Source organism: Aquarana catesbeiana, linkage group LG01 (genome assembly GCF_042186555.1).
Source record: "Aquarana catesbeiana isolate 2022-GZ linkage group LG01, ASM4218655v1, whole genome shotgun sequence".
Classification (NCBI taxonomy): Eukaryota; Metazoa; Chordata; class Amphibia; order Anura; family Ranidae; genus Aquarana; species Aquarana catesbeiana.
Genome location: NC_133324.1, coordinates 139,298,960 through 139,312,318, shown reverse-complemented (window position 1 = coordinate 139,312,318; position 13,359 = coordinate 139,298,960). Strand labels below are relative to the sequence as shown.

Here is a 13,359-nt window from a genome sequence, read left to right as displayed (position 1 = left end):
CGCTCTCCGGATCTTCTGCCGGGCTCCTCCGCTCTCTTCTGCTCTTTTGCCGCTCTTTTGCTAAAGCGGAGGAGCCCGGTCTTCAATCTTCTGCCTTCTGCCTTCTGCCTTCTGCCTTCTTCCTTCTTCCTTCTTCTCCTGATGTTGACACGACGCTCTCTGGGGCTAGAATGCTCTCTGTGCGCTCTGCTCTGACTTATATAGGCGGTGACCCCGCCCCCTTATGCCGTCACAGTCCCTGGGCATGCTGGGACTATGACGGCATAAGGGGGCGTGGTCATCGGGTGATGACCACGCCCCCTAAAACGTCACAGTCCCAGCATGCCCAGGGACTGTGACGGCATAAGGGGGCGGGGTCACCGCCTATATAAGTCAGAGCAGAGCGCACAGAGAGCATTCTAGCCCCAGAGAGCGTCGTGTCAACATCAGGAGAAGAGGGCAGAAGGCAGAAGGCAGAAGATTGAAGACCGAAGACCGGGCTCCTCCGCTTTAGCAAAAGAGCGGCAAAAGAGCAGAAGAGAGCGGAGGAGCCCGGCAGAAGATCCGGAGAGCGTGGAGAAGAACCGGAGAGACCCCCGAAGTCGGAAGAAGACCCCCGGAGCTGTCTAATAAAATGCTTTAAAAATCTGTGTAGTGTTTTTTTTTTAAATTGACACTTTTTTCCTAGGTGAATGGGTAGGGGTACGCTGTACCCCATACTCATTCACATAGGGTGGGGGGCCGGGATCTGGGGGCTCCCTTATTAAAGGGGGCTCCCGGATTCCGATAAGCCCCCCGCCCGCAGACCCCGACAACCAACGGCCAGGGTTGTCGGGAAGAGGCCCTTGTCCTCATCAACATGGGGACAAGGTGCTTTGGGGTGGGGGGCCGCAGCGCGCCCCCTCCCCCAAAGCACCAACCCCCCATGTTGAGGGCATGCGGCCTGGTACGGCTCAGGAGGGGGGGGGGGCGCTCGCTCGTCCCCACCCCCATTCCTGTCCGGCCGGGCTGCGTGCTCGGATAAGGGTCTGGTATGGATTGGGGGGGACCCCCACGCCGTTTTTATCGGCGTAGGGGGTTCCCCTCAAGGTCCATACCAGACCCAAGGGCCTGGTATGCCTCTGGAGGGGGAACCCATGCCGGTTTTTTATTTAAAATTTGGCGCGGAGTTCCCCCTCAAGAAAATCTGAGCACAAGTCGCGTGCCAAAGTCGGATCATGCAAGACGGCAATCCGACTTTGATCCGACTTCAATGATAGTCAATAGACTGAAGTAGGATCAAAGTCGGACCAAAGTAGTACAGGGAGCATTTCTAAAGTCGGAACGACTTGTGTCGGACCAGTTAGGACGGCTCCCATAGGGAAACATTAAATTTCACACGTCATGCGACATGAGCTCCCAATGTCGGAGCGTTTGTCGGACCAGTGTGAACCCAGCCTAAACATTCACTCTTTGGGTTCTTTCAAGTGACTACTTTTGTATTGATTATGTTGGAATTAACTATACTAACCATTACCTGATGCATTGTGACATGATTTGTAGGTGGAATGAGGGCATGTGGTGGTGGATTATACATTTCTTCAAATAGTTTTTACTGTGAAATTTAACATCTTCTTCTTGTCTTACTAGAACGAGCATACAGCCTTCCTGAACAATCAAAAGAAAAAAGGTATTGCTATATATCTGCTCTGTTTTTATTTTGTGTGAAGACATTAAAGTAAACCCAAAGTGTAGCAACAAATCTCTCCAACCCCCCCTTCCCCTGCCTTGAAATAAAATGTGTTAAAGAACTGCTATAATACTTGCTGGCCTTTGAGAAAAAGAATCTTTGGAAATCCATGGTGGCCTGTCACATGACCAGATGCCTGAGAATTGGGTCACGTGATTTTTGCAGAAGTGAATGATCATACCGTTAGAGTTTTTTTCTTTTTCTGAAGGCTATTTTTTATTTTATGAGCTTGTGAAGTTAACCACTTTAAGACCAGCCTTGTTTTGGATTTTAGGTGTTTACATGTTTAAAACAGGTTTTTCTGCTAGAAAATTACTTAGAACCCCCAAACATTATATATGGTTTTTCTTCTAACACCCTAGAGAATACAATGGCGGTCATTGCAATACTTTTTTTTGCACCGTATTTGCGCAGCGGTCTTATAAGCGCACTTTTTTTGGAAAAAATTCACTTTTTTGAATAAAAAAATAAAACAACAGTAAAGTTATCCCAATTTTTTTTAATATTGTGAAATATAATGTTACGCCGAGTAAATTGATACCCAACATGTCATGCTTGAAAATTGCGCCCGCTCGTGGAATTTTCGTCAAACTTTTACCCTCAAAAATCTCCATAGGCGACGTTTAAAAAATTCTACAGGTTGCATATTTTGCGCTACAGAGGAGGTCTAGGGCTAGAATTATTGCTCTCGCTCTACCGGTCGCGGCGATACCTCACATGTGTGGTTTGACCACCGTTTTCATATGCGGGCGCTACTCGGGTATGCGTTCGCTTCTGCGCGCGAGCTCGTCGGGACAGGGGGGTTTTAAAAATTTTTTTTTTTATTTTTATTATTTATTTTACAATATTTTATTTATTTTTACACTTTAAAAAAAAAAAAAAAAATTGTGTCACTTTTATTTCTATTACAAGGAATGTAAACATCCCTTGTAATAGAAAAAAGCATGGCAGGACCTCTTAAATATGAGATCTGGGGTCAAAAAGACCTCAGATCTCATATTTACACTAAAATGCAATAAAAAAAAAAAAAAAAAAAAAAAGTCATTTAGAAAAATGACATTTGAAAAAATATGCCTTTAAGAGGCGTGGACGGAAGTGACGTTTTGACGTCGCTTCCGCCCAGCAGTGTCATGGAGACGAGTGAGCGCCATCTTGGCCTCATTCGTCTCTATACACAGCACGGCAGAGGACGCGATCGCCTCCGCCGCTACCGACGGCTCCGGTATGCGGCGGAGGACACCGGATCGCGGCGGGAGGGGGGGCCCTCTCCCGCCACCGATAAAAGTGATCTCGCGGCGAATCCGCCGCAGGGACCACTTTTATCTGAAAGCCGGCCGCCGCACGAAAACGGGGATACCGGGGTTATGGCAGCTAGCTGCTGCCATAACAACGATATCCCCGTTCAAACTTAGGATGTACATAGTCGTGCGGCGGTCGGGAAGTGGTTAACAGGCTAGGGTTGCTGACTTGGGTTTTTTTACTCTACTGCCCCGTACACACGGTCAGACTTTGATCGGACATTCCGACAACAAAATCCTAGGATTTTTTCTGACGGATGTTGGCTCAAACTTGTCTTGCATACACACGGTCACACAAAGTTGTCGGAAAATCAGATCATTTTGAACGCGGTGACGTAAAACACGTACGTCGGGACTATAAACGGGGCAGTAGCCAATAGCTTTCATCTCTTTATTTATTCTGAGCATGCGTGGCACTTTGTGCGTCGGATTTGTGTACACACGATCGGAAATTCCGACAACAGATTTTGTTGTTGGAAAATTTTATAGCCTGCTCTCAAACTTTGTGTGTCGGAAAATCCGATGGAAAATGTGTGATGGAGCCTACACACGGTCCGACAACAAGGTCCTGTCACACATTTTTCGTCGGAAAATCCGACCGTGTGTACGGGGCATACCTCTTTTTTCTTTAAGTGTTCCTTTTTCTTTCTCCCATGGGAGGGGTGACAGGGATCTTTGTTTGGCTCCCCTTCTCCCCTCACCTCCCTTAGTTCTCCGATTACTTCCCAGTATAGGCTTTATCAAGCGCATCCATGGAGGTTGGAGATTTCATAGGCCTTCAAAGTTTGCTTTGTTCATTGATTGATATTGTGTTTTATATTCTTTGGCATGAATGTTTACTGCACTTGACTCGTAAAAGTTTGTGTTTACCTAGTACATCCTAGAAATTTTCGAGGATATTGTGGATATGGGGTTGTCATTTTTCTCTTGTACCTTGTAATTGATGGCCTTTATTTCTTCAAAAACCTCAACTGTTTTTTTTTTTTTTTTTTTTTTTTTATATCTCTGTATAAATCAAGATTTTGCAAGCACAAAAATGAATGATAAGAGTTCACATTGGCTGATCACCCCCTTAAAAATACCTAAGCAGATGATTACATGACAGCTGCAAGGGTTCCAGATCATTTAGTGGATCTTGTATCTATTAACTATATTTATGTAAAAATGTTAACCCCCCCATAACGCATACACAATCCCTTCAATCCCTGACTAAGAACAAGTATATACAGTAGATAAGGACCTCTGACTTTTATTCAAGCTCCAGATAATTGATTACAACTAATCAAGCTAGATAGTCAACAGGACAGCCAGGCAACTATCAATTTTAGATCAGCAACGGCAGCCTCTATCTTTCTAAAGAAAAGTTTACTTTTAGCTATTTTTTTCCGGCTGTGCCATATTCTTTTTCTTAATTTCTGCCCGCTTTGCTTATTTAAAGAGAAGAACATTGTATTTTGGCTTTTTTTTCATCACAATATTCTGATTAAATCTCTATTAAAAGACATAGAAAGACTTCTCTGTAATTTTTTTCCCCTACCATAAAGTCCAGATATAACCTGTTGGTTAAGCCAAAGAGGACATTCTGTAGGTGGAAAGAAATAGAGAGACTCCTTTTTTTTTTTTTTCTACCCAGGCATAACTTGTTCTTACTGGGGAGAAGCCAAGAAGGATTTTTCTATAGGTGGCATATTTTACCTGTTTTTTTTTTACTCTTTTTTGATGATTTTAAAGATTTCTTTCGTTTTTTTCCACCATACATCCCCTGGATGTATATAATATGTGATAGGATATTCTCACCTCTTCTCTGGATGTACTGTTAATTACAGAAATTGTTGCTCATGTGAGAGCAACCAGTAGCAAAGCTATTGTATGACTCTTTCAGCTAATAGAGCAGATCAAATACCTATATTAGCTTACAGGAAATACAGTTAAGTATATTGATTGCTACATTTCTGAAACATCCTCCTAGTGTCGATGTAAACTTGATTATAGGTTTTTAACAATAAATTATTTGCAAGGAAATGAAACCTTATTCACATAGGTAGTTGACCGATAAATGATGGTGTGCAGTAACCTACATTACCTGTTCAGATTTGAGGTTACTAGCGAAAGGTCAATTCTTATGGATTGATGTAGTCACTGCAAATTACTCATTGTCTTACTGAAACAGCTGATAATTAAAATTAGGCTTGCAGGGGTAGTACCAGTTCTTTAATCAGATGAGTGGAGATAGAGGTATTTTTATGACCTATACAGGTGCTAGTCCTCTTTAAAGTACTCCAGCCCATATTATAAGGTAAAAAGATATTAGCATGTTTATCTTATTGGTTACTGATTTTGCAATGCAATTCTTTTCTTCTGTCTATTGTACCAATTGTACAATAGATTTTTTTAGAGGTTCAGTTTCACTTTTTTAGCTTTATTTGGATTAAAAAAAAATCCATAATACAGTGTTGAAACACTCTTGAATCAGAGATCCCCAAAGTGCGTCACTCCTACCTAAAAAGAAAAAAATACCACAACTTTGGCTTATAAAAGTTTAAGCAGCAATGATTAGTTATTAGTATCAGTCAAAAAGTTTAAGTTCTAATCCACTGCCCTAAATTGTCTGAGGCCAATTTTTGATTGTTCTAGATTAGATTTACTATGCATGCAGTCTGTACTCACAAATAAAACCTAATATGTACTTCACTGTGTTTCATTTTTTAGGTATAAAAAAAAAACTAAAAAAATGAGCCTGACCACAAATCTGTCTTGGTATTTTCCATTGTATAACTTATGAATAGAAGTGACTTAAATACAAAGGTATTTCTTACATAATGGGAATTCCAGAAATAGTAGTCATGAACGATAACAATACAGATGTTTATTGTGGTGTCAAATATAGGATATAATCGTGATGTGACAAGTCATCCCTACATGCTATTTCTTACTGTGCATCAATACACATAGGCTAGCCTTTACCATATATACAGTGTCACTCAACTTCTGCTGCTGTTTAACTGAGTTAGTGGAATTTGCCCCGTCATTATTTTGCTGCTGTAGGAGTGCTTGAAAGATACGAGGGGTCTTCAAGTCAAACGGGGACTTTTGAGTTTATATGAAAGAACACATTTTAACACACATTTTAACGAGTGGGAACTGCATTTTTTTTTCCGACCTACTCCCCTGCTATATTTATAGACCTATCCCAGCATTTAACAAAAGCCTGGAAAGCTTTGGCATAGAAAGATTTGTCAGTACGCCTAAACCATCCTAGGACAGCCTGCTTCCCTTCGTCATCAGTGCTGAAATGCTGACCTCTGAGGAACTCATTTAGGGGTCCAAAAAGGTGGAAATCACTTTGAAGCAAGGTCTGAGCTGTAAGGGCAGCTCTGTGGGCTGAGGGCTGGAAACCACCGTGGCCGGGATTGTCAATGATGGACGTACGGCCATCTGTGAAATGTTTACACCATTGAAATGTTTTACTGCGGCTGAGCGTCTCATCACCGTACTATGCTTGAAGTCTTCTGTAGATATTAGTGGATTTTATGCGTTTGTTCACAAGAAACTTCATCTCCACGCGCTTTCATGCACACACTAATACCGTTGTCTGCCTTCTTGATTAATGGTCTCTGGACTGGCCCGACACATGTGCACTAACTATCAGTAATAGGACATTCTTGCCACTTACTACTGCGTGTAATACCGCCACGCTAGCATCCCTTTCCTTTTTCATACATCATGGGACACAGAGTTAGGCTAATATTCATTACCTGCTGGGTTATACTTAATCTCCAGGTGAATAGACAATGGTAGACCAAATGTCTTTAGACAGGAAGTGATCCACTATATGGCACCTCCCATACAGGAAGTATTTCAGTGTCTGCAAGGTGGATGGCACGATTGTTTGAGCTCTCTGAGCTCCAGGTCTCTAGTCCCACAAACGGTTCTTAAATGAATCAAGGGATTGACTGACTGGATCCATTTGACACAGGCTTTATATGCTTAGATAAATGGTACCCAAGCTTTGCAAAGAAGACTCAAGATCCTGCAAGGTTTTGCCTGTAATGTGGTCTCCGGCCGCTGGACCCTGCGAAGTGGAATCCTGGACACCACAGCGCTAAGGCGTTCTTGCAGGGTGCTGTACAGGTCCAAGGAAGTGGACACTAAATAAGAAAAGGGTATCCAGTCCTTAAAGGTCCTCAAGTGACAGGAACCCATCCTGAAAGGTAAAGATTGGTCTCTTCGTTTTTTAGCTGCCCTGCGCCTGGACGGGTAAGTGAAACCCCTTTATTTAATATTGTGGGGTGTCCCAGTGATTGTAACAATCAGTCAAGCTAGCTAGATGCTGGACACCTGTGTGCAGTGACCATACAGGGGAGTTTTTGAGCTACCTGTGTATGTTTTCAGAGTGTTCCTTTTTTTTGCTTGTGTCTGGCTGGCTGTTTTTTTACCTGTATGATGGCGCACAATGGTGCGCCATTTCGCCTTGGTTCACCACGGTGCACGTGCGTCCACAAGAGCGCCGCTGGGGTCAGCAGTTTGTTTGGCGGCCATGGCACACTCAGCTTCGCTGCACATGCGCCGCAGCCTTTATCTGGGCGCATGAAGATTCGAGTCATACGCGAATACAGCCACGCCCGTTCAACCGGACCACGCACGCACAGAACGTTCCGGCGCACAGCCAGCTTATTTAAGCTGTGTACGCCAGGCATACGGTGCTTCCAGAAGGCAGCTGCGGGTCACGTGAGTCACCAAGTGTTGCTTGGCGGGCTAAAGGTGCTTAGCAGGATTGTTGCATAGGGGCTTGGTGAGCCCTATTAAAGGGTCTCCCTTCTGAGGTGTGTTAATACTACACCCAGGTACTCCCTTTTTGTGGCTAGTAAATGTCTTCAAAAAAGATGAGCGGGAAGAGCACACCTATGTCATCAGTAGTTCCTGATGAACCTAGTCGTATCACTAGTGTTACAGAAGATATCCAGTTGGTGTCTGCCTCTCAATCACAGAGGCTTTTGATCCTGACTCTTACCGAAATGGTTCGATCTGCCTTTAAATTGCCTCTTGCAGAAGTTACTGGGCCTCCCTAGTCCTCTTTGGGATCCCTGAGGCCTCTTCAGGCCACACTGGCTTACCCCTTACACCCTCTATTGGAACAGGCGGTGTATGCTGATTGGGAACATCCTGACAGGATTTTTGTTCCTCTTAAGAAGAGGTTTTCCCTTTTATATCCCATGGATGGAAAGTTTAAGAAGTGGAGCATGCCAGCCGTAGATGCAGCAGTCTCTTCGTTAACCTCCCTGGCGGTTTTCCCAAGTGTGGCCCGGGGTTAAATTTCAGTACCATTAGCGGTAACCCCGAGCCACACTCGGATTGCATTGCAGGATCCTGGTGCGGTATACTTACCTTGTCCCCAGGATCCTGTGATGTTCCCCCGCTGTGTCTGTGGGCTCTGTCCTCCGCCCGAAGCTTCTGTGTGCCGGGCTCCGTTCCCTGCGAGCGTCGTGGCGTACGGGTGCAGAGCCTGGTGCAAATTCAAAAAATTTAAAAATCATAACACATACAGTACACTGTAATCTTATAAATTACATTACTGTATGAAATAATTTCACGTCCCTTTTGTCCCTAGTGCTTTGTTCAGTGCACTACATGCAGTTTTATATGATATATACTGTTCTTTCTGCCTGAAAACTGGAGATTGTCCATAGCAACTAAAAAGTGTCCCTTTGCGTCAAAAGTGGTATTAGACCAGTTAGAAAACAGCGATAGTAAATTAGAACACTTGCAGAATTGAGCGATAGTGAATCATGGGGAAATTAATTTTATTATTATTTTTTATAATTATTTATATTTATTTATTATGTTATAATTTTAGGATTTTGTGTTTCAAACTTTATCATACCCGGGATATCTACTAGACTCTTATTTGGACAGATTAAATGTGTTATTGTTAAGAATTACAGGCCTACAATATAAAACGCCAAATTTCTATGCAAAATAATTGTACCGCTTTGAGACGCAAAAATCTGACATAATCATACCACCAGGGAGGCTACACAAGAACTTGACTTGTCGGGTAGATAACACACAGGGCTTGAAAGACCCTGTTGACTAGAAATTGGAGTCATCATTAAAGGCTTCCTTTTCTTTGGCCAGTTCAGCTATTCAGCCAGCTGTTGCAGTAATTGGTATCTGCCAGTCCGTAAAGGATCAGATCAGACGGCCTGACAGGCCTAACCAGGAGGATGATCTGCCTGAAAATAAGGCAGATATTCCTCGAACGCTGTGTTTTGCTGTTGACGCCTTAAAGAATCCAATACAGCAGGTTTCTTGTTTGGCTCTCTTGTCTGTACATATGCGCAGACTTTTGTGGCTTAAGAACTGGTCAGCTGGCAGGTTTCCCCTTTCATGGGGAACGTTTATTTGGAGATCATTTGGACAAATATATCCAAAAGATTTCCGGAGGGAAGAGTTCTCTACTTCCTGTGAAGAAAAGCACCAGGCGTCCCTTGTTTAAAACCTCAGGGACTGCTTCCTCAAATGTCTCAGCGTCTAGGCAGTTCCGCCGCCAACAGGGCACTAGGGCTAGGGGTATGCCACATGGCCAGGGCCAGAAAAAGCCCTAGGTCCAAAATTCTTCTAAACCCAGCACCAAGCTCTCCTTTTAAGGGGACGCCCTCACTCCATCGGGTGGGGGGGAAGGCTGCTGCACTTTGTGGACATTTGGAGAACAATAATTCGTAACGAGTGGGTCACCTCAACTATATCCCTCAGTTACAAGCTGGCGTTGCGGGGGGGTTCCCCCTCAAAGGTTTTTAAGATCCAATGTTCCCTCGGATCCTCCAAAAAGAGACTTATTGCTTCAGGCAATATATCATTTAGTGCATCAAGGAGTGATTGTAGAGGTTCCTGTACCCGAAAGGGGTGCAGGGTTTTACACAAACCTATTTATGGTTCAAGAACTAAATGGGGAAACAAGGCCCATTTTGGACCTAAGATCCCTGAACCAGTATCTACTGATCCAGTCCTTTCGGGTGGAGTCTGTTCACTCAATAGTAGCCTCGCTCCAGATGGGAGACTTTCTAGCCTCCATCAAAACAAAGGACGCGTATTTACACGTACCTATCTTTCAGCCTCATCAGAGGTTCCTGTGATTTGCAGTAGAGGAACTTCATTTTCAGTTTGTGGCTCTATCCTTCGGGCTTGCTACAGCTCCCTGGGTGTTTACAAAGGTCCTAGCACCAGTACTGGATTTTTTTAAGAGCCCAAGGGATCCTGGTGCTTGGGTATCTGGATGACCTCCTGCTCAGAGATCACGCACTACAGGCTCTAGAATAGAGCATAACATGCACAGTGCGGTATTTAGAAAGCTCAGGCTGGATCATAAATACCGAAAAGTCAACCTTGAGACCAGCTCAAAGTCTAAAGTATTTAGGTCTGATCCTAGATCCGGTCCAAGCAAGAGTATTCTTGCCACCCGCAAGGATCTGTGCCCTAAAGGATCAGGTGCGTCAGATAAGGGGCACCAGACAACCCTCCATTCGGTTCTGTATGAGCCTTCTAGGGAGGATGGTATCCTCCTTCGAGGCAGTGCCCTATGTCCACTGTCCAGTTCCATTCCAGGCCTCTACAAGACATCTTGTTGGCTTGGAACAGGAGAGGACAAGCCCTGGATTACCCAATGTTCTTATCTCCTCGGGCACACTTAACCTAAGCTGGTGGTTGCAGGATCAGGACCTGCAAAAGGGAAGATCCTTCCTCCCGGTAACTTGGAGATTACTAACTACAGATGCCAGTGTCTCAGGCTGGGGAGCGACCCTAGAGGGGCTCACAGCTCAAGGGAAATGGTCAAGGAAATAACAGATTCTGCCCATCAACGTCCCGGAATTATGGGCAGTACGTCTGGCCCTACGGTTCTGGACGGTGGAGCTTCAGGACTGCCCTATCAGGGTTCAGTCCGACAATGCCACTGCAGTGGTCTATATAAACCACCAAGACGGTACCAGGAGTCGTTCAGCTCTGAAGGAGGTGAAACACATACTAGCCTGGGCAGAGGGACATGTGCCGATTCTATCGGCAGTCCATATCCCGGGAGTAGAGAGCTGGAAGGCAGATTATCTCAGCCGACAGAAGATCTGCCCGGGGAATGGTCCCTACGCCCAGGGGTGTTCCAGGAAATTTGCCAATGTTGGGGATGGCCAGAGGTCGACCTACTGGCATCCAGGTTCAACAACAAACTACAGCAGTTTGTGTCCCGAACAAGAGATCCTCTGGCAATCAGAGCACATGCTCTGGTAGTGCCATGGAGCCAGTACTCTACCTAGTTTATGCTTTCCCTCTGATCCCTCTCCTTCCACATTTGTTGCGCAGGATTCAGAGAGAGGGGGTTCCAGTCATTCTGCTGGCACCAGCCTGGCCCAGAAGGCCCTGGTTCCTGGAGATTGTGAGACTGACAATAGACGGGCCATGGACGCTTCCACGTCGCCCCGATCTATTGTCTCAAGGTCCTATATTCCACCACAATTTAGAGTCTCTAAATTTGGCGGCATGGCTATTGAAGCCAGGGTGTTAAAGGACCGTGGCATCTCGGGACCAGTAGTGTCTACCCTAGTGAATGCTAGAAAAGCTGTCACTAGGAAGATCTATCATAAGGCCTGGAAGACTTATATATGGTGGAAATCAAACTGGCTTTGGGTACAATCAGAGGTCAAGTTTCAGCCTTATTAGTATTCTTCCAAAGGCCTTTAGCCTCCCATTCACTGATCCGAACCTTTATGCAGGGGGCAACTCGTTTGCTTCCCCCATTAGGTCACCTATGTGTCCTTGGGACTTGAACTTGGTGCTGTCTGTGTTACAGAAACAACCATTTAAGCCTATTAAGGAAATTCCATTAGATTTGCTGTCATGCAAACTAGCCTTCCTGATGGCTATCACCTCGGCTAGAAGGGTGTCGGAGTTGGCGGCCCTTTCATGCAGTGAACCGTACTTGATCCTTCACCGCAACAGGGTCGTGTTATGACCTGTTCCATCCTTTTTGCCAAAAGTTGTGTCTGCATTTCATTTAAATCAGGACACTATTTTGCCGCCTTTTTTTTCTCAGCTTCGTTCGGCCGAAGAGAGACGACTGCATTCTTTGGACATTGTCCGAGCAGTCAAGGTTTATTTGTCTAAATCTGCGGAATCGGACCTTTTTTGTTTTACCAAAAGGACCCAAGAAGGGGAAGTCAGTTTCCAAAGCTTCCATTGCCAATTGGGTCCCTCAATTGGTCATTCAGGCCTATGGTCTGAAACGTAAAGCTCCTCCCTTTAGGGTGAGAGCTCATTCTACCAGTAGGTAATGAATATTAGTCTAACACTGTGTCCCATGATGAATGAAAAAAAAAATAGGATTTTTTCCTCATACTTACCTGTAAAATCCTTTTCTTTGAGTACATCATGGGACACAGAGGTCCCTCCCCTCTTTTTGAGGATTCAGTGCTTGCTACAAAACTGAAGTACTTCCTGTATGGGAGGGGTTATATAGGGGATCACTTCCTGTCTAAAGACCTTTGGTCTACCAGTGTCCATTCACCTGGAGATGAAGTATAACCCAGCAGGTAATGAATATTAGCCTAACTCTGTGTCCCATGATGTACTCAAAGAAAAGGATTTTACAGGTAAGTATGACCAAAAAATCCTATTTTCATACCTGTAAAAAGTCCTGGTTTGACTTGAATGCCCCTCATACATTGGTAACACTAAAATATGGTTCTGGGTTTGATTCTGGCCTAAGGAGTCCATAGACATGACATGACAGTCTCCCCATCAGATGTTATAGCCTTGATCTGGTAATAATAACTGAAAAAAAAAACTTTGCCTGATTGCTAATGTTTGCCTTGAGCTGGGACTGTGTAGCTCACCCTACATCTTCAATTGCCTGAAATAGACCCAACTAGTGTACCTGGAACATTTCTGTTTAGGAGGAAACTAGCCCAGGACAAAAGACATTAGTAGCATGCATGCACTTGTGAGCAATCTCTGATATCTATGGGCAACTTCATATAGTTCTATAGTTCAATAGTTGGGTCTATTTCAGGCAATTGAAGATGTAGGGTGAGCTACACAGTCCCAGCTCATTGGAATTTGTATGGATTTCAAAAAAGTAGGGCTGCGGAAATTAACAATTAATTCCTCGATTAATCATTAATCTTTTTGATCGATCAAAATTTTTTTGATCGGTAGGCTGCCTGCCCTGGGGCCGCTTTGGGCCAAGCTGTGGCTGCAGCGCTCCGCTCCCTCCTCTTCCACTATATGTCATACACAGTCTGCGGGCATCTCCCACTGTGTGTCTCCGAGCTGAGTGTGAAAACTTTGGCCACGCTGTGAGAAGTCCCG

General features: G+C 44.5%; 1 protein-coding gene across 3 annotated transcripts in view; it reads left to right on the top strand.

Moving 5' to 3' along the window:
* Positions 1-13,359, top strand: part of ARHGEF28 (Rho guanine nucleotide exchange factor 28) — a 364,027-nt gene that overhangs the window by 252,160 nt on the left and 98,508 nt on the right. For all 3 annotated transcript variants that reach the window (XM_073624213.1, XM_073624220.1, XM_073624226.1), the window contains one exon: positions 1,609-1,648. In XM_073624213.1, coding sequence (XP_073480314.1) covers positions 1,609-1,648 — 40 coding nt within the window. The remainder of the gene's footprint in view (positions 1-1,608; positions 1,649-13,359) is intronic.